The sequence below is a fragment of the Rhinopithecus bieti genome, unplaced genomic scaffold (genome assembly GCF_001698545.2).
Source record: "Rhinopithecus bieti isolate Rb0 unplaced genomic scaffold, ASM169854v2 scaffold_11488, whole genome shotgun sequence".
Lineage (NCBI taxonomy): Eukaryota > Metazoa > Chordata > Mammalia > Primates > Cercopithecidae > Rhinopithecus > Rhinopithecus bieti.
Genome location: NW_016806879.1, coordinates 1,351,311 through 1,370,367, shown reverse-complemented (window position 1 = coordinate 1,370,367; position 19,057 = coordinate 1,351,311). Strand labels below are relative to the sequence as shown.

The window sequence follows — 19,057 nt, the reverse complement described above, 5'->3', positions numbered from 1 at the left end:
CCTTCTCATAGGGAAAACCTGGGGGTATAGATGGGTGTGAGTGAAGAGGGGCACAGAGGGGCCACATGGGGCCCGGGAGGCAAGGAAGGCCCTGGGAAGAGGAGGCAGGCCCTGTGCCCTCCCGCTGCCACCCCACCGGGCCAGCAGGCACACTGGATTGCAATTAGACCTTACTGAAGTGCTAGCAAGAACTGTCACCGTCTCATGGGATTCCCTCAACAATTCTCCAAGGTGAATGGCATCTCGTCCATCTTACAGATGAGGCTCAGACGGCTTAAAGTACTTGCCCAGAGTCCCAGCTAGCTAAGAATAGAACTGTGATCATCCATTCACACATGCACCTTGTGTCCATCTCAGTGGCTGAGCAGCCGCTGCCAATCGTCCCGAGGCAGGTCTGGGCAAGTGGCTCTGCCTAGGTGGCCACAGCTGCCAGTACGCAGGCCCCAGGAGGACTCAGGGCAGAGGGACATGGGGAAGCATCGGTGGGAGGGAAAAGGCAAAGGCACAGAAGCAGGAGGTGACAAGTGTCCTGTGACTCGGCACCCCTCCTCCCGCCTGTGCTTCTGTCCTTCCTCCTGCAGCGTCCCCTTCTCTACTGCCACCTCCCTCGTCCAAGCCGCTGGCACCTCTTGCCTAGGCAGCTGCAAGCATCTCCAAACCGCCCTCCCCGCATCACGCTTTCTCCTACCGTCCATTCTCAACGCGGCAGCCAGAGAGATCTTTTAAAAATAGAAATTCCATCATGATGTGCTCCTGCTTAAAGCCTTTCAATGGTTCCCAGTGCACTTAGAATAAAAGCCGGGCACCCTACCTTGGCTTCAAGTCCTTCCACAATTTGGCCCGGCTGTCCTCTCCCTGCTTGGCTTGTGACCGCTCTTCACTCAATGACTGGGCTCCAGCCACATCGGCCTTCTTCCTGGCCCTTCAACACCCCTACTCCTCCCGCCTCGGGGCCAGGCGCACACTGGCCCCACCACGTGCCCCCCTTCTGGCTACTCTCATCCTTCAGGTCTCAGCATTCTTTCCTGGCACCCCAGACAGTGTCAGATCCCGTTATACGCTCTAGCACCTTCTCTTCCGCAAAACGTATCACACACAGTAACAGATTTCTCTGTCTCTTTCCCTGATTTTTGTCTGGCTTTCCCGGAAGGCAAGGGTTCCCAGAAAGGCCTCTCTGTCACCAACCACTGGATCTCGGTGTCTAACACCGTTTCTGGCACATAGTAGGCACTCAATACATATTTGTTAAGTGAATGCATAATTGAACAGATGAATCAATGCCAGTGAAATGGCCTGATGGAGCAGCAGGACTATGCTGAGGTGAGGTGGCAGCGAAGGTCACAGGGAGAGGAGCAGAAGGAGCTTGAATGGGATGGAGAAGGGAAGAGGGGGCTGGGTGAAGGTCTGAAGCCAGGAGTCATGAGCTCTTGGGAGGCTTAGTCAGAGGTGGGGCTGGCCCAGGAGGTGCAGGGGGCACAGGCCAGCTCGGAGGCCTGAGGTGAGGACATTCTGAACCCAGGTGTGAGCAGGACGGAGGACGCCTGGAACCTAAGCCTGGCTGGTGCAGAAGATGAAGGGAAGGAGGAGCTCCGGAGGATTCCAGCACCTTCCCCCAGAGACTCTGGAAGCACCGAGGAGCTCCGACAGGAGCAGGTGAGTGGGAAGAGGAGACTCTCTGAATTTGTTCAGGGTCCTTTTCCTCATATTGTGGGAAGCTGTGTCCTGCTTATTTCAGAGTCCCCCACGGACCTTGCCCAGGGGACCCCTGGCATCCATTCAGGTAAAATGCATAAGGACAAGTGTTCCAGGAATATTGGAAGCTCCAAGAAGTCGCTGCACCCCAGTCAGCTCTCATCAACACCAGAGGAGGCAGGCTCCTAGGTGGCAAATTCCTACTCATCCATCAGAACCCATTTTGAATGGTCCCTCTTCTGGGAAATTTTCTTCAGCACCATCAAAGGGAGCTCATACTGGCTTCCTGCAGCTCCTGTCCTGCTGCGTGTGGCTGGGTTATCTACACATCTGTGTCTCCATTAGGCCAGAAATGCCTTGAGGGCCATAATGGTGCCTCATTATTTTCTTCACCCCCAGAACCTAGAAGAGTGCCCAGCTTGTGGTTGTTGCTGGGCACATGCTCGTGGAAGAGACTGGAGGATTGGAGTTCTGCTCAAAACCTTTGCCCTGCCAGCTGGCTACATATAGCTCCAGACAGCTGAACCTCTCGCTGGTTGAGCCATCTCTAAACTGGCCCTCATGGTGCCTGCAAAGGAGGGCATCCAGAAACACACGGACACTCACTGCTCACCCTCAGTGCCATTTAGTGGGTGACCTGGCTGTCATCTTGCAGAAGAGGTGGGGTGCTAAGTAGGTGGGACGGCAGGTGGGGAAAGGTCCCTGGGGTACACGGTGAAGATTCTGGAAGGCTAGGGCTTGGGGCAGCTGGAGTAGGGATCTACTCTCCCTGGTTGAATGGGGAGCCACTGGCAAAGGGTTACAGCTTCTCTAAGCGGGGTCCTAGCACCCAAAGGCCCTGGGATAGAAATCACTCCTTAATCACACACCCAGCTTCCTGGTTACCTTGAATCCTCAGAGATAAGAGATAAAGACCGGCCTTCAGAGAGGGCTTGCAGGAGAGAGAAAGGACATTTGTCTCAGCGGCCTCCAGGCATGGTTCAGAGCTGTTGTTCCTGTCCCATGCGAGGGAGGGGGTCAGAGAACGGCAACAGATGGAGTGTGTTTAACAACCTGGTATTAAGCATTTGCTGGGTGTCAGGCACTGTTCTAAGTGCTTTTACAATTCACTTATTTGTTGAACCCTCACTATTATAATCTCTATTTTGTAGATGAGGAAACCAAATCATAGGGAGGCTCAGGAACTTGCTCAAGGTCACGCAGCGAATAAGTGGCAAGAGCTGGGATTCAAACCCAGGCAGCCTAGGCCACAGCCTGTGCACTGAACCACTATGCTCTGGTGGCTCCAGGGTGCTCCAGCTCTAAGTCCTGTGGGTGCCTCCCTCCCTCCCTGCCCTCCTCAGGATGAGCTCTGTGTCTGGACTGAAACACCAGGCGGTGGCCCAGCTTCCCTCCTCGGTCTCTGGCTGTGATGCTGGCTCCACTTGGCTCCTGTGACCTGATCCCAACTAGACACAAAATGCATCAGGTTAACCGGGCCAAGACATTGCCTGTGTGGGCGTTTGTGAGCGCATGTGTGTGGATCTGTGCCTGTGCACGCATGCAGGTGTGCACATAAGTGTATCTGATTGCATGTGTTTGTGCATTTGTGGGCCTGCAGGTGTGTGCCCATATGCATCTGTCCATGTGAGCACAGGTGTGGTTGGGTAGGGGGATGGTGGACGGCAAGAGGTGACCATGGCGGGGGAAGGGTGGCACTAGCCTCACCTTCAAAGAGGAAGGTCTCGTTCCAGTGGGGGTTCAGGTTCTTCCGCTTCACCTTGGTCTCCAGCTTGTGCTTCTTGTCAGGCAGCAGGTAGATCTTGACGAAGGGGTCACTGGTGCCGCTGAAGTCCTTGGCCGGCAGCTCTTGGGCCTTCATGATCTTCACGGTGAGCGTGGACTCCTGGAAGTTGTAGCCGACGCTGAACTGGATCCGGCCCAGGTTCTCTCGGCTGCAGCCCTCGTGGGCCTCATCTTCCTCGGAGCCTGGGGAGAGCTGGGGGTGGGGGAGACGCCGGCAGGGTTGGGGAGGACTCTGCTTCCCCCGTGTCCCCACCGCTGGCCAGCACGGGTAAGAGGCCGAAGGTGGTGGCCCAGCCACATCCCATGGACACTGCTCAGGCTCAGAGGGCAGGTGCCTTGACCAGGGTCTCACAGGAGGGGAGGGGAAGGGGGGATGGCAGAGCCGAGACAGCCCTGTCTCCTGAACCTCAAAGCCGTATGCACGACACCCACCTCCCAGGCTTTCCTCGCAGCCCTGGCTCTGCCGCCTGCCCCAAGCTCCAGTTCCGCTGCCTCGCCTTCCTGGTTGTAGCTGCCCTGGTGCGTGCTGGGGTTCCCGAGCCCCCCAGATCTCCCTGCCCTCTCGTGGCATGGTAGGGCCAACTGTGGGATGCACTGACACAAACCTGGGCTACACAGCAGATGAGGGAGGCTGCTCACATCAAAAAGAGTGTACCGCAACAATTCTTTGGAAAGTGACTCTCTAGGGTGCGGAGAATGATGTGATTTACAAAATGAGAGAGGCAAGTTTTCAGGAGCAATGTCTGTCTGTGTAAGGCAAAATCACTAGGGACAAGAAAATTGCAGACCCCCCAGGCCCTGTCCCCAAGCACTTTGACTAGATGGGGCTGGTGTGGGCCTGGACATCAGTGCTGGGTAAAAGGCACCTTAGATGACTGTACTGTCCATGGGGGCTGAGGAGTGCTGGGAGGGAGGGCGCTTGGGCTGACCCAGGAACGGACAGTCACACAGAGGCAGGGTGGGCGTCTCATCCCATCCTGACATCCAACCACAGGAAGCAGCCGGGAGGAGGGTCTCCCAGCCACGTGTCTGAACCTGTGAGCACACTGGTAGTACCTAGGAGGTTTTGGAACCCTGCCCACCCTCCAGCTGCCTGAGTGCAGCCCCAGACCACTGATCACAGCAGACCCAGTTAGGGGGCTGCATGGCTCAGGTATCCCTGGCTCGAAAGTCTCCCACAATGACTGGATGAGAGACAGGAGTAGGACCCTGGGTACCACAGTTAAGAAAAACTGCAGGCATCCCTTCTCTCTCCCGCTTCCCCTGTAGAAACCTGCTCTGTGCCCTCTCCTTCATCCTGGAGAGGCAGTCCTAGGCTCTGAAAGACTAAATAATACAGATAATAATAATGTATCCAGTGCGCTCTTGCCATGACCAGCGACTCTCCCATCGCCGTCTCCTTACTGAATCCTGACAATAGCCAGATGAGGCAGGTGGCACCACCTTCGCTGAGGACACTGGTTCAGAGAGGTTAAGTCACGTGGCCAAGACTGCACAGCAGTATGAATCCTCTCTGACTCAAAATCCTGCTCTTTCCACGGAAGCAGGCCCACACCCCAGCACAACACCGAGGTTTCCCCTCAAGCTGGCAAAGACCCGCGGACTCACCGTGCTGGGTGAAAAGCGTCGGAATCACACTCATGAGAGTTTTTTGTTTTTGTTTTTTTGAGACAAGGTCTCACTCTGTTGCCAAGGCTGGAGTGCAGTGGTGCAATCCCGGCTCACTGCCACCTCCATCTCCCAAGGTCAAGCAATTTTCGTGCCTCAGCCTCCCGAGTAGCTGGGACCACAGGCGCACACCACTATGCCTGGCTAATTTTTGTCCTTTTAGTGGAGGCAGGGTTTCACCATGTTGGTCAGGCTAGTCTCTAACTCCTGGCCACGAGTGATCTGCCCGCCTTGGCTTCCCAAAGTGCTGGGATTACAGGCATGAGCCATGCACCTAGCCTCACACTCACACCAGTAACTACCATGAACTGGCTGGCTGCCTGTAACCTGTGCCGTGTCCTCACTGACCTCTTACAACATCCCAACGAGGCAGGTACTCCCACTGGAACACTTTCCCGGTGTTCCAACTGTGGCTGCGAGCACAGAGAGGTTGGGTCACTTGCCTCAAGTCGCCTGCGATTGAATGGCCAGTGGGAATGGAACCCAGTTGAGTGGCCAGGAATCCTGAGTGCCCTTCCACCTGCGCCTTGCTCTTGCACTCAGATCTGGAGTCTGGGGCTTTACTCCGGTCCTGCCTAGCTGGGGGTACCACGCTGCCTTACAGCAGAAGATGTTTCCTCCAGCCCCCACCCCTTGGCCGATCCAGATAAACCCTCAAGCCCCACTGCAGGCCCATGGAGAACGTGGTTTCCCTGCCCACAGTCTGCTTTTCCCCCAACGCTCTTTTCTCTGCTTATGCCAGCCCCACACGCACCCTTTGACCCTGTTTTTACATCTGCAGAGTAGGGACCATGAGACCTACTTTGAGGGGTCCTGGGAGAGCTAGAAGGGGTCCCTTCTAGAGTTCTGCCCCGCGACCTGACCCACTGGCAGAGGGACCGAGCACCTGGGGCATAGCATGTGTAGACAGTGCCAGCAAAGACCACTCGCCCGCCCCCTTGCTTCTAAAGTTGGGGTGGAGTTGCTGATGACCGGAGCCCAGGTGGCCCCCGCCCCACCTGAGGTCCCTCTGGTCCCTTGGCTCTAGGCTCCCAAACGGTGTGGTCTTGGGAAGGCCTGGGCTGGCCAGGTGGGTTTCACCTGGGAAAGGGGTGGCAGCTCTGTGCCCACTCCCAGCCCTCTTAAGCCACAACCCTGAGCCCTAATTACTCAGCTGGGGCAGAGCCATCTCTATGGCAACCAGGTTGGCCACCCCATCACAGTCAGGGAAGGTGCTTCCCGAGCCCTTGCAGAAGTCAGCCTCGAAAAGCAGCAAGCCACCCCTGTACCAGGCAGGAGGTGCTCAGAAGCAGGTGTGGCCTCGCCTCTTCTCAGACACCTCTGCCCCTCAGCCCCTTCTCTGGCCAGCTCTGGGTGCTTAACTCTTGTCTCTCGACCCCCAGATTCCACAGCCCAGAGTCTGGAGACTGGGACAGGCTGAGGTCACAGTGGGCTGATTCTGCCCTGCTTATCTTATCATGGCTGTTAACGTCAACGGCCTAGCATTGGCACAGAGCTGTGCCATTAGACTCTGCCCTCCCACCTCTGAGCATCTTCCCAGCACAGGAGAGGGAGATGGGGCCTGCGCTTCCTTCTGCAGGCTGCAGCTGTCGGCCCCTCCCTGGGGGCAGCAAGGGGCAGGCAAGCTGGCTGTGAAGGGGCCGTCCCTTCTGGGAACCTGGCTACCGGGAAGCTGTAACCAATTAAGGGGCTGTGCAGGGAGGCAGGGTGGGCTGTGGTAATGGCCCATCCAGAGGAGAGGACAGCCAGGGTCAGTCTGCCTGGGTGGGGGAAGATGGAAGGAGGGCAGTGGAGGGCCAGACACACAGGGGCCTGGCGGGCGGGGAGAAGGGGAGAGGTGGGGAGGCCCGAGGCGACCAGATCTAGGATGTGGAAAATCTGATGCTCTAATGTGGATTCAAGAAAACCACAGGCTAGGCCGGGCGCGGTGGCTCAAGCCTGTAATCACAGCACTTTAGGAGGCCAAGGCAGGTGGATCATTTGAGGCTAAGAGTTCGAGATCGGCCTGGCCAACATGGTGAAACCCCATCTCTACTAAAAATAGAAAAATTAGCCGGGCGTGGTGGTGCACTACTGTAATGCCAGCTACTCGGGAGGCTGAGGGAGGAGAATCGCTTGAGCTCGGGAGGCAGAGGTTACAGTGAGTTGAGATTGTGCCACTGAACTCCAGCCTAGGGGACAGATGAGATTCTGTCTCAAAAAAATAAAAAATAAAAAATAAGAAAAAAAGCAGGCTCTTAGGCCCCACCAAAGGCCCACTGACCAGGAATCTGCATTTTAACAAGGTTCCTGGGTGATTCCTGCACATGTAGCAATTTGAGAAACGCCAGGCTAGAAGGGGCAGTGGGGATGGATGGTTAGAGCTGGCTGGAACTCTACATGGCAGAAGGGTGGGGGCTCTGCTGCCAGGGCAGTGGGGGAGGGGCTGGGAGCTCCCAAGCCTACTTCCTTCTCTCTAAAGAAGCGAGCGGTTCAATCCAAGGAGATGAAGTGTCCCAGGTCAAGTCCAGTAGGAACAGAGCAGGTGCTGGGTTCCCAACTTCATCCCCTCTTCAAGTCTTCCTGGGACTTCCGACCTTTAACTGATCTCTGCCTGCCAATCTCCCCAGTTTTCTCTCTCCAGGACCTCTTTGAAAAAGTACAGGTGGGGCAAGTGGCTGTGACTCACTGCTGCCCCCGTGGGGGCACCGTGGGAACCACAACCTCTGTCTGCGCCAAGCAACCTAGAACTAGGATCCCACAGGGTTGGAGGCCTCTGGTGGGGCACGGGTGTGGCACCCCATCACAGCTGTCCCCTCAGAGGAGCCGGGACCAGTGGATTCCTGCTCTCCTGTTCTCAGGGGCCTCCAGCCATGGGAATGGGGGAGGTCGCTGGGCTAGGCCTTCCACCCCAGACCTCCACTTAAGGGGACATCACTCTCGGGAGGGGACACCTTCTCCATGAGTCCTCTGCCCACCAGCCTTTCCCTCTAGGATCCTGCAAGTATCTTGCATGAGTGGGTTTTCTTTGGTCCTTTCTCAATCCACAAAGGGATCAAAGCAGGATGGGAATTCTTATTTTCACTTGTCAAAGGAAGAAACTGAGACATGGAGAAGATATTTTGAGGAAAGAGTTGGGAAGCAAAACCCGGTCTTGCACACTCAGTCACCAAGTGCTGAGTGGCCACCATGCTGGGCCTGGCTCTCCAGGCTGCTTCTGACCCGGTTCCCCTGCCTGGCCACTCCCATGCCGTTGCTGGTTCCCACACATGTCCCTCTTCTTCCTGCCCCTGGCCTCCCAGCCCAGTTCCTCGGAGCAGCACAGGCTCCCTCATTCTCACCATAAGCATCTCGCTGGTGAGGGAGTTGACGAGGTCTGAGACGGAGGAGCGTGGCTCGGTCCGGCGGTCGGACTCATCGTGGGGTGTCTGGCCTGGCACTGGGGCTGTGTTCACCGCCTTCCCTCCTGCAGGCAACCTGGGGGCAGGGGAGTCCAAATGAGATTGGGCTGGGAATTGAGCTGGGTTGGGCACCCTGGCCTGGGGGGCGGCAGGACCTTCTCTGAAGACCCCAGCAGCTGCCATCCCCGGCGGGCCAGCAGGAGCGGTACTCCTGTCCACGTGGACACCTGGTTTTCCCTGGAGACCCATCCCTGGGGCCCATTCTCCTTGCAGCCTCTACCCCAGGCGACTGTGGCTTAACTACTCCTATAGGGGATATTTGGGGGAAGTGTCCCCATTCTTCCTGTTCCCCAGAAACCCCCACCCCTCCAGTCATCGGCTTGCATAGTTGGTCTGTGAGCTGGCCACCGCCCCACTCCCCAGACACTTGTTCTATCCCATCCGCCCCCAGCCTGGAAGGGGGAGGCTCCGCCGTGGCATGGTGTGTCCAGGTGCCTCTCTGCATCATTACCCTCTGCAAACACACCCAGAAGGTCTGTCTCCCAGATGCCCCACCTGTGTTTGCTTGGGCTCATCAAGAATCCTCTTCCCACCCTCTAGACATGAGACTGACCAGGTGAGGTCAGGACAACTCTCCACAGTGACAGAGTATTCTGTATTTGTGCTGTCCAGTGGAACAGCCACATGCCACATGTGTGCATTTGAGCATTTGCAATGTGGCCAGTGTGGCTGAGAGCTGAAATTTTAATTTTGTTGAATGTAAGCTCATTTAGGTTTAATGGCCCCATATTGGATAGGGTGAGCCTACACCCCCTTGTTCCCCAGTTCCCATCCTTCTCCCACTTGCTGAAGACTGTGCATTTGGTAAGGCTCTCACCCAGGGTCACAGAAAGACAGGTACCACCAAGAAGCCCTGTCTGCACCTGACTCCATGCCGTTCCCAGGATGCTGGGCTCTTTGACCCAGTGGCTGGGTGGTGAGCCCAGGCTCTGTTCAGCTGGGGATCAGGAAGGGGGCACTAAAAGCCTGCCCAGGGACCAGGCTGGCATGTCCCATGAGGAGGAAGAGAGGTGGAGGAAGGCAGGGAGGAGGAGACGGGGGACCAGTAGCATGGGGCTCAGGACAGGCTAAAATAGAACAGCTCTGAGAGCACACAGCCACAAACTGGGAGCCACACGCTGAGGGTGGACATGAGCCATGGCCCTCGGGTAGAGACCAGCCTCCAGTACACAGGCGACCACAACAGGCACAGACAGACATGCACAGAATACGCCAGGCCCTGAAGGGGAGACATCAGGGTCCTAAAGCAGGGTGCGTGTGTGTGCACACACACACAAGCATGCACACACATGTACACACAAGCATGCACACATGTACACACACATGCACACATGTACGCACATGCGTGCACGCACACACACGTATATACACATGTGCACACGCAGGCACACACATGCACACGAGCCTCACAGACATCCAGAGGGGCAGGGAGAGGACGGCAGGGGCCACAGGCAGGCCAACCACAGCAGCAGTGACGACACACATACAGCGATGGCACACAGGGATCCCGAGAAGAGACGCGTGGGGTGACCCAGGCATGCCACGTGTGCACGTGAAGGGGGACAAACTGAAACGGAAAGGGCAGGGAGTGGTTTCAGGGCCCAACATCCTAATTATCAGAAGCACGATACACCTGCTGTGAAAACCTGGCCCTGCCTCTACAACACGGAAACGCCCACTCCACCCAGCGACACGCGGGCGCCCCTCCCAGAGGGCCATGGCACGCATGGACATGTGGACACGCACGCACCACACACACACACGGGAGAGGACACGTGCTCACACAGGCAGGCAGGGGGTAGGAAAGGAGCCCGAAACAGCTGGAGAGGTAAAGTCAGGTTAGAAACAGAGTGGGAGAGCAGGGAGAGTGCGAGATTGGCTGCTGAAGGTATGAGAACGTTAGAGTCATTTGGCCACGCCGCAGCGTCGGCACAGCTGCCAAGCAGCCTGGGAGAGATGGTCAGCGCCACTGAAGCTGTCGGAGGTCACAGGACAGAGAGACAGAGGTGAGAGGCACAGAGAGAGGCAGAGGGAGAGGCCAAGGGGCCCATCGCCGGCCCAGGGCAGCCCTGTGAGGAGCAGATGGGAGAAAGGAGACAGAGGGAGAGAGAGGCCAAGAAAGTTAGTCAGAGACGTGTGAAGGCTGCCGGGTGGACGAGGGGACAGGGAGGAGCGTGCGGCCAACAGGAGAGGCAGAGAGGAGGCGGGGGACACACACCGTGACAGAACATGGTGGCTTTAGAGTAGGGAGAGCAATGGGGGTGGCCTGGTCCCCGCCTTGCCCTGTCCCCACTCGGGGTGGGGTGGGCCGCGGTGGAAACCATTTGGATCTCAAGGAGCAGTGGTGAAACGATGGCAGACAGCATGAGGGGGTGGACACGAGCAGAGTGGCTGAGGGTGGAATGGGCACAGCAGGGCGTGGAGCCAGGGCCTCCCTCCCTCCCGGGAGTGCAGTCTGAAGTGTGGTGCTGAGGCCCAGGAGCTGAAGGATCCCGGATGGGGGACTTCAGGGACACCAAGAATCGTGGGGACAGAGGCAGTGACTGGCCCTCCCATCTCCTGCTGCTTGTTGGACACACTCGCACGCTGCTTGGAACCTGGAATGGCCACTCCTCCTCCCGGGGCGCTGTCTCCCATGAGCCTGCTGCTCACGGACCAAGGGGGCTGAGTGTTCTCCCCAGTGACAGCCAAGGGCCACTACCCCTTCCTCCAGAGACATCTGGTCAAGGAGTCAGCTGGGGAGGGAAAGGTGGGGCTGGGGTCAGAAGGGCAGACCCTGGGTCTAGAAGGAAAGGCTGAAGAGGGAGGGACAGCCACCCCAAGGCCACCACTCCAAAGTCTGAGGGTCCAGGAGCTCAGAGGGGTGGGGCCCTAAGCTGCCTGGTGCCCAGTGGGTGGTGCTGATGCCAAGCTTTGGGAAGGGGAGAGTCTGCTGGGAAGGAAGCATTGGATTCTGGTCCCCTGTGACAGCCCACCACCCGAGAAGCACCTCAGTGTCCGTGAGGAATGAATTTCCAGGATAGGTGGGCATGACGAGGCTGGAATGGCACGGTCCACTTGGAAAGTCAGGCTGGGTGGTGCCGAGGGCGCACGGCCTCCACCCCCACACCCACCTTTCCCAGGAAGGCAGGGGACAAGCTGATGTGATGATCAGAAGGGATGGGTATATTAAATATGGAGTGAGACCTAAGTGGCAAGGAGGTAAAAATAGACTGTGGGTGACAATGGAGCCGGTTCATTAACACATGGGTGATGTGAAATCTTGTTTCCAGCCTGCTTCTGCTCCCTCATGCTTCACACCTTTCCCAGCACCAGTCTCAGCTTCTTAGTGGGCGTTCAGAGGACTCCAGCCACCCGCTGTGTCTTCTCGCCCCTGGCTCCTGGCCCTCCCAGTGGCCCTCTGACTGCCCTGCAGCCTAGCTTTGAGACCCTGGCTCAGGAAGTCACAGCTCCTGTAGTAGTGCCTAGGTGGGTCAGGGTGGCAGGCTCCACTCCTCGGGTACCCCTGCACATGGGCTCAGGGCCTGACACCATTTGTGCCACTCAGTGAAAGACCTGGCCCCACTCTCTGGGGACTTCCAGCCTTGCCCACCACAGACCATGCAACTGTGGACTCAGGATGGGAAGAAACTGGGAGGGGTGGTCTCCAGGAGCCACCAGAGGGACAGGCAAGCCAGCCATCTTGCCTCTCAGTCTATTCACCCTCCCTAGCCCACAAGCCCAGGGCAGCAGCCTGGGATAGTCCCTTCTGGCCCCTGGGGCCTCTCAAGAGCCTCAGGATGGCCTGTCCAAACAGTTCCTGCCCAGCTCACAGGACACATGCCCCAGTCCAAAGGCCCGTTTCCCTCATGAAAGGCTTAGCATATTTGAGCCTGAGGGGCCATTCCTTAGAGGTTACCCTGTCCAATCCTTCACTGGACAGATAAGTGAGCAGAGAACCCAGAGAGGGGCTGTGACTTGCCCAAGGCTGCAGAATGAGGCTCTGGCAGAACCAGAGCTGGAAGGCAGATGTCTTGGCTGCCAGGCCACATGCTCTCTTGCAGGCCTTTGGTCTGATGGGAAGCAGACCCGATCAAGGTGAGAAGCCCTCCTCCCATGATTCCCAAAGGCTAATTCATCCTGGAAACCACAGGTGTGGTCAACCCACCCTAAGGTCAGGCATCCACTGGCCCAGCTGTGGGATGTTGCCTGAACCCTGGGACTTCCCACCCTACCCCTTGCCCATGAGCAGCACCCCGCCCCCTCCCTGAGACAGGGACAGTAGGAGATGCTTTCCTGAATTCCTGATAGCTGAGGCTGTGGCAGTTTAAATGCCCAGCCTTCTGTTTGGCCTGTGCTGTGGCCACACAGGCTATGCCCGGTCTCCATAGGGTCCCGAGGCTAGCCGCAGTGACAGGGAGCCCAACAAAGCCAGGCCTCACCCTTGCTCAGGATGGCTGCCTGCACTGCTCCGGGCCCTCCCCAGCTCTCTCCTGGTGCCCCGGCTCAGGGGAGAACCTTCTGGTTATTTCTGGCCACCAGGCCTCTCCCATGCCCCAGACCCTCCCACCATGGGCTCCTCTTCCATCAGCCAAGCAGCCCAACAGGACCTCCAGGCAAGAGGGAGGTTGAGGGGGTGGGGATGAGGGAGAACAGGCTGGCGCCCCTTCCCTAACATCCCCCCCGCCCACCAACCACCAGAGAAACAGGGATTTCCGGTTGGGGTGGGGACAGAGATGAAAGATGGAGGGGCAGCAGAGAGGAGCCAAGCAGGAAGATGGGGCAGAAAAGGCTGCACTTGCTCCGGGCTGGGGCAAGCATGCCGGAGAGCAGGCCTGATCCAGAATGGTCCCAGGATGGCCACAAGTGGCCTCAGACCCCAGGGACACCACCAAGGTGGCTGTGTGTGAGGGCACCGGCTGGGGAGGGGGCTCGTCCTCCCGCTCCAGCATCCGCTGAAGGCACCACCACCTCATCCAGCAGCCAGGGCCGGTCGAGGCAGGCGGCCTCTCCGCGCCTCCTTCTCTGCCGCCGCCGCCGCAGGCCCTCGCCTGTGCTCGTACCTCTTGTCCCCCTGAGCGTTCTGGTTCTGCTGGGTTCCTGGGTTTTGCAGGTCAGGGATATTGGCAAAGTCATCCTGTTCCGAAAGCCCTAAGACCAAGGATAGCACCACCATCCGGCCTTCCCTGCCCGGGGTGGGCAGCCCACCGGCCAGGGTGAAACGAGGAGGCCCCGTGGGCAGGGGCAGGGGGGAAGGAGAGAGAGAGAGAGAGAGAGAGAGAGAGAAAGAGAGAGAGAGAGAGAGAGAGACAGAGACAAAGAGAGAGAAGAAAAAAGTGTAAGAAACTGGCCCTGCAGGAAAGAAAGCAAACTTCAGCACTGTCAACAGTTGCAGGATAGAGTGGGGAGAGTGGAGGCAGGGAGGGAGGGGAGGTGACTATGGCCTGAGACTCCACTGGCCCGAGCCAAGAGCAAGATTCTCCAGAGCTAAACTGCAAGGGGCTGGGCAGAGGCCTGCAGAGGTGGCCTATGGCTGGGACAGTCCCAAGGGAACACGGGGGGTAGGGTGGGGGGAATGGAGCATAGGCCCTGGGACCCCACAGATTTTCAAAGGCTAATGCATGCCCAGCTGGACTCGCTCTGACCATCTGGGCCACTGGGAGAAGAAGGAGGGGCTCCGTCAGTATCGGGCTCCGTCAGTATCCTGCACCGGCACCGCGCAGGCTTAGAAAGTTTCGAAATTCAATGGGTACTGCACCCTGTCCTTATGAAGCCCTTCATAGACAATGCTGTGTCACGGTCAACCGGATGTCCTTGAAGCCAGGCAGGGTCTAAGGAGCTACCTCCCCTAGGCTCCTGGATAAACAAGCCCATCAGAGGAGAATGAAAGTCCTTTGTGGTATATGGCAACTCGGCCACAGTGGCTGTCTCCTGTGTCCTCCTTGCTGGAGATCCAGGGAATGAGCTTCACCACTGAGTCCAGGTCAAGGGCCTTTCACTGGAGAAGAGGTCCAGAAGGCACCACAAGCCAAGGCGGCAAGAAAGTGCAGGAACTTGGCAAGGTCTGGAACAGTTTTGGCAGGACTGCAGGGAGCCTGTGCCTGCAGTGAGAGATGGTGCTTTGAGGGAGCACAGTCAAGGCTGAATAGGCGGGGGGTAGGCAAGAGGGCGAGACTCTCTTGGAGTGGACATGTGGGCAGCTGTATGAGGCCAGGTGTGACACCTTTAGTAGAGGCATTCTCAGAGAACCATTGGGCAACTTGCCAGGGTCTTTGCGAGGTTACCCGCATTTGCCGGGGGGGAAAAGGGAGCATCAGTGGTGACCCTGCTATCCCTGAAGGCCATCAGAGTCCGTGAGCGTTTTCTGGGTGCTTTGTGGAGCTCCTCCAGCGTGGGGCCTCTCATCAGAACAAAAGGAAAGGGAGGGGTTCTCAGACAGGCCAGGCAGGAAAGCACGTCTCAACAAGGGCCAAAGGGAAGACAGTAGGGCTGACGGAATATTCTGGAAGGGAGAGGATGCTGGGTCAGGATGTCTACCACTTTAACCACTGTGAAGGGAGGCGAGGTTTACAGAAGAACAGCTTACTCTAACTTCTCAGAGCGGTTGTCAAAAAGGGAACAAACAGGTGAAAAACAGCCTCTGAGGTGAGGGGCGAGGGCATGAGGGTCTTGGAAAATGGGACATTATCTCTGGGGTCTCAGCAAACGGAGGCAGCTAAGTGGCTGCTGTGCCCCTCCCTGTCTTTGCATCTTTGGTCCTGGGCACAGTTACTCCAGGCTGACCCTTGTGCTGGGATCTAACTTTCGGGAAAAAACTCTGCCCCCTCCCTCAGGACAAATCCTCATTTTCTTTGTTTTCTGCCCACCGGTACTGTTTCAGAGTTGGTAAAATTCCATTTGGCTGCTCGGGAGCTAGTTGTGCTGGGGGAAGGCAAACTCAGTGAAAACAACATGTTTTTTCCCCAGTTAATGCATTTTCAGATACTCCTTTTCTCTTCTTAAAACAGAACAGCTCCTCTGCATAAATTCCCGATTCGTCACTCTCTCCAGCTCTGCAGGCCGCGAGGGTTAGGATGAGGGGCAGGGGCTGGAGAGTGGAGGGAGAAGCTGGCAGTGTTAGGGGAGTCACGACCATCAAGCAGAGGGCTGCTGCCCTCCCTGCAAGGCGTGGGTGGGATCATGGGGGGCCAGGACAACCCTCGCCACCTGCTTCTCCACTGGAGCCACCAGCGTTTGGGCAAGAAAAGAGCCTCAGAAGCAGGGCGGCTAAATTGTAAGGCAGGGGGCAAAGTACGGCCCACGAGCTAAGAGTGGTTTTTACATTTTCACATGGTTGTTTTAAAGAAAAAAAGAATGTGTGATGGAGATCACATGCGTCTTGCAAAGCCTAAATTATTATCTGGACCTTTCTAGGAAAAGTTGGCCGACCCTTGATGTGAGCTCTGGAGGTTGCCAGCAACTAGGGGAACATGAGACTTGTCCCGGGGCACAGAGCAGGGACAGAGGATGCTTCTGCATGTGCGATGCTGGGCCGATCCCGGTTAGCTGAGAAGGCAGCAGGCAGGGAAGAGATGGTACCCAGGTTCCTGGCAGGCCCCTGGCCCAGTCTGATGGCTGCTGGAACAGGAAGTGGGGTGACAGCTGTGACAAGATAGTCTGAGGTGGGGAGCAGCAGGGACGTGCAGGCGCCCGGAAGCCTCTCAGTCCTGTTCAAGCCTCTGTCCCAAAACAAACCGCCACCTGGAAGACAGGAGGCTTTTCTGGGCATCTCGTCTTGTGCAGGCGTCCAGTTAGATTCCTGAAGGTCCTTGAGTGGGGTAGAGCCCCAGAGAATAGGGTGTCCTGATTTGCCAAGGAGAGTCACAGGCAGCATGTCTTGCTGGCCATGGGCCACTCACACAGGTATGGGAGCTGGCATGGCAGGGCCTCTTCGGATGGGGTGCCTCGCCCAGGGCAGCGCTCCCACCTACCCAGGAAGCCCTGGCTGAGGTCTCAGAGGAGAGACAGGATGCTCCGAGGAACTTGCTGGCCTTCAGAATCCCTATATCTTGCCAATGCTTCCCTTTCCTCCTCCCTTTCTCCTCTCCCAGGCTTAGTGTGCTGGTCTCCTGCTCCGTGAAAAGTGCTCCCAGGGAAGACCTGGGCGATGGGAAAAATCCCCAGGGCCTGGAAGGAAGCTCATGTTAGGGCAGAGGAGGGAGGTGATGTTGGGGATGGCAGCCCAGACCTGTCTTAGGCTCTGAGAGTGGGGGGCAGATGTCCAGAGGGATGCTGGGGAAGGGGCTTCCTGGGTGGGGCCCCTCCAGGGAGAGCAGGGGTGGGCGACTGGCTGGAGGGAATGGTTAGGGTTAGACACTGATGGTGTGTTGTTACTTCTTAGACCTGTATGCTTGAAAGAAAGCTCCATTTAGAAACAACCTTTCCTAAAGCTTTGGGGCAACATCTCGGATTTGTCCTCAGGGGATAGGTCATTACTGGAGGAAGGAGACTTGGGAAGTCAGGGCGGGAGCTGGAGGACAGGTGGCTACAGAAGGTCAGAGAGATAGGGGAGGGCTGGTGGCAGGGACAGGGATAGAGGAAGTGAGAGGGAGGGAGGGAGGGGTGTGGGCCAGGAAGGCTAGCAGAGTCAGGTTACAGGGGAGAAGTAAATTGAAGGGGAGGAGGCAGGGCTGGAGATGAGTAAAAGGGATGGGTTTGGGAGCAGAGCTGGGAGGAGAGAGGTTGCAGGAGTGAAGGAAGACCGGCCGGGAGGCCAAGAGCAGCCTGGGACTAGCTGGGCTGGAGAGAAGAGATGTGTCTCAGGGCATTGTCCAGTGTCTCCACCTAACTTTTAGGGGGGAACTTCCCTAAAGGCAGGGGTCCTCGTAGGGAGGTGGCTCAGAATCCTTCCGTGGTGGCCTTCAGGCATGAGCCACGAGAGGCTAAGGAGAGGGCTGCCAAGTCTGCTTGGCACCCTGCCAAGGGGATGGAGGGCTGGGAGGTACACACAACCAGCTGCTTCCAAGGAGATCTGGGGGGCAGGAGGCTGGGTCGGGGAGGTGGGGGCCGGCCCGCTCAAGGGGAGGACTTACAGGAAGGATTTCATGTCCAAGCCTCGGTTTCGAATCTGCCCCACCACGTGGTCCCAGCTGCCCGGGTTGGAGCGGCTGCGGCCCCCCGCCGCCCGGTACTTGGAGCCGGCCGAGGTGCCCTGCCGAGCCTGGCCCCGGCCATAGGCCCGGGAGTTGGGGCCCGGCGCCGAGGCCATGTGGGCCTGCAGCTGGCCCAGGCTCTGGCTGGTGGTGGGCTGGCTGGGCTGCCGGCCCCGCTGGTGCTGGCTCAGCGGCTGCTGCAGGCTCTGCTGCCGCATCAGGGTGCGGGGTCGCTGGCATTTCGGCTCTCCCGTGGAGCTGGGGATAGACTCAAGGGTAGTGGCCGTGGACAGGGTGGAGTCCTCGAAACTTGGGGCAGGTGGAGGAGAGGAGAGAAAGGAGAAGCAGGTGAAGGGATCACAGTGGAGGAGAAAGAAGCCGAGGGCCAGGACTAGGAGGCCCCAGTGCAGGGTGCGCGCTGTCGGACCTCGCCAGGCCTCCATCGGAGCTGTCGCCGCTGCCGTCGCCGCCACTGCCTCTCCCAGGAGGCTGCAAAGCCCTCGCACCCACCCTGAGTCCCCAGGTCGGCTCCGCCCACCCACCTTCTGGCCCTGGCTCAGCTAGTGCCAGAATACCTCCTGGCTAAGCCGACCTCCCTGCTGGTCTGAGTGGGCTGCCAGTACTGCCAAGGCTGCGTGGTGAAGGCAGGTCCCCTGGGCCCTGCGGCTGTCTGTCATGTTGGAGTGGGAGGGGTGGAGGGAGCTGCTGTGGCTCCTCCCGCTGTCTCGCTGGGGGACACCAGGAAAGTCTGCCTCTGTGTTCTAAGTACTGCCATCCTTTGGAGACAGGAAGAAATCCAGGCCAGCACAGAGCTGGCCTAGTAATCCTGGGGAGGCCGGGGAAGCCATCAGTTCTTATACTTTGTCCACAGAGGTGAGGAAGCGGCAGACCTCTGCCCTGTGGCGAGCACCACCTTGGGATTCAGGCTCTGGCATGGATCTCTGCCCTCTTTCCAGGGTTCTTTGTTTCAAAGGTCCAGCATCCTCTCCTGGGATCTTGGAAGTATCTCCCAGTCAGAGGACTAGACCAAGGAAAGAGTGCAGACAGTGTGGGAGCCCAGTATCCACTCATCCGACACTTCACCGCAGTTCTAGCAGAGAAGAGGGTGACTGTCTGATGCATTTGCAAGGGGGTGTTCTCCCACAGGCCCATCAGCATCTTTGAAGTGCACTGGGAAGTGGGGCAAGGACAGAGAACTAGGACATGGCTGGTCAGATGCAGTATAGCCTCATAGAGACCTGGGTTTGAACCCCACCTCTGCCACTTACTAAATACGGGACTCTGGAAAAGTGACTCCATCTCTCTGGGCCTCAGTTTCTTCATCTATGAAATGGGAGTAATAAAATAATCCCCAAGCTTCCT

General features: G+C 57.8%; 1 protein-coding gene across 1 annotated transcript in view; it reads right to left on the bottom strand.

Moving 5' to 3' along the window:
* Positions 1–2,594: 2,594 nt before the first annotated feature.
* Positions 2,595–19,057, bottom strand: part of LOC108533632 (uncharacterized) — a 36,623-nt gene continuing 20,160 nt past the window's right edge. The window contains exons 6-9 of the mRNA XM_017878478.1: positions 17,636–18,004; positions 13,628–13,750; positions 8,466–8,601; positions 2,595–3,670 (exon numbers count right to left, since the gene is read on the bottom strand). Coding sequence (XP_017733967.1) covers positions 3,032–3,670; positions 8,466–8,601; positions 13,628–13,750; positions 17,636–18,004 — 1,267 coding nt within the window. The 3' untranslated portion in view covers positions 2,595–3,031. The remainder of the gene's footprint in view (positions 3,671–8,465; positions 8,602–13,627; positions 13,751–17,635; positions 18,005–19,057) is intronic.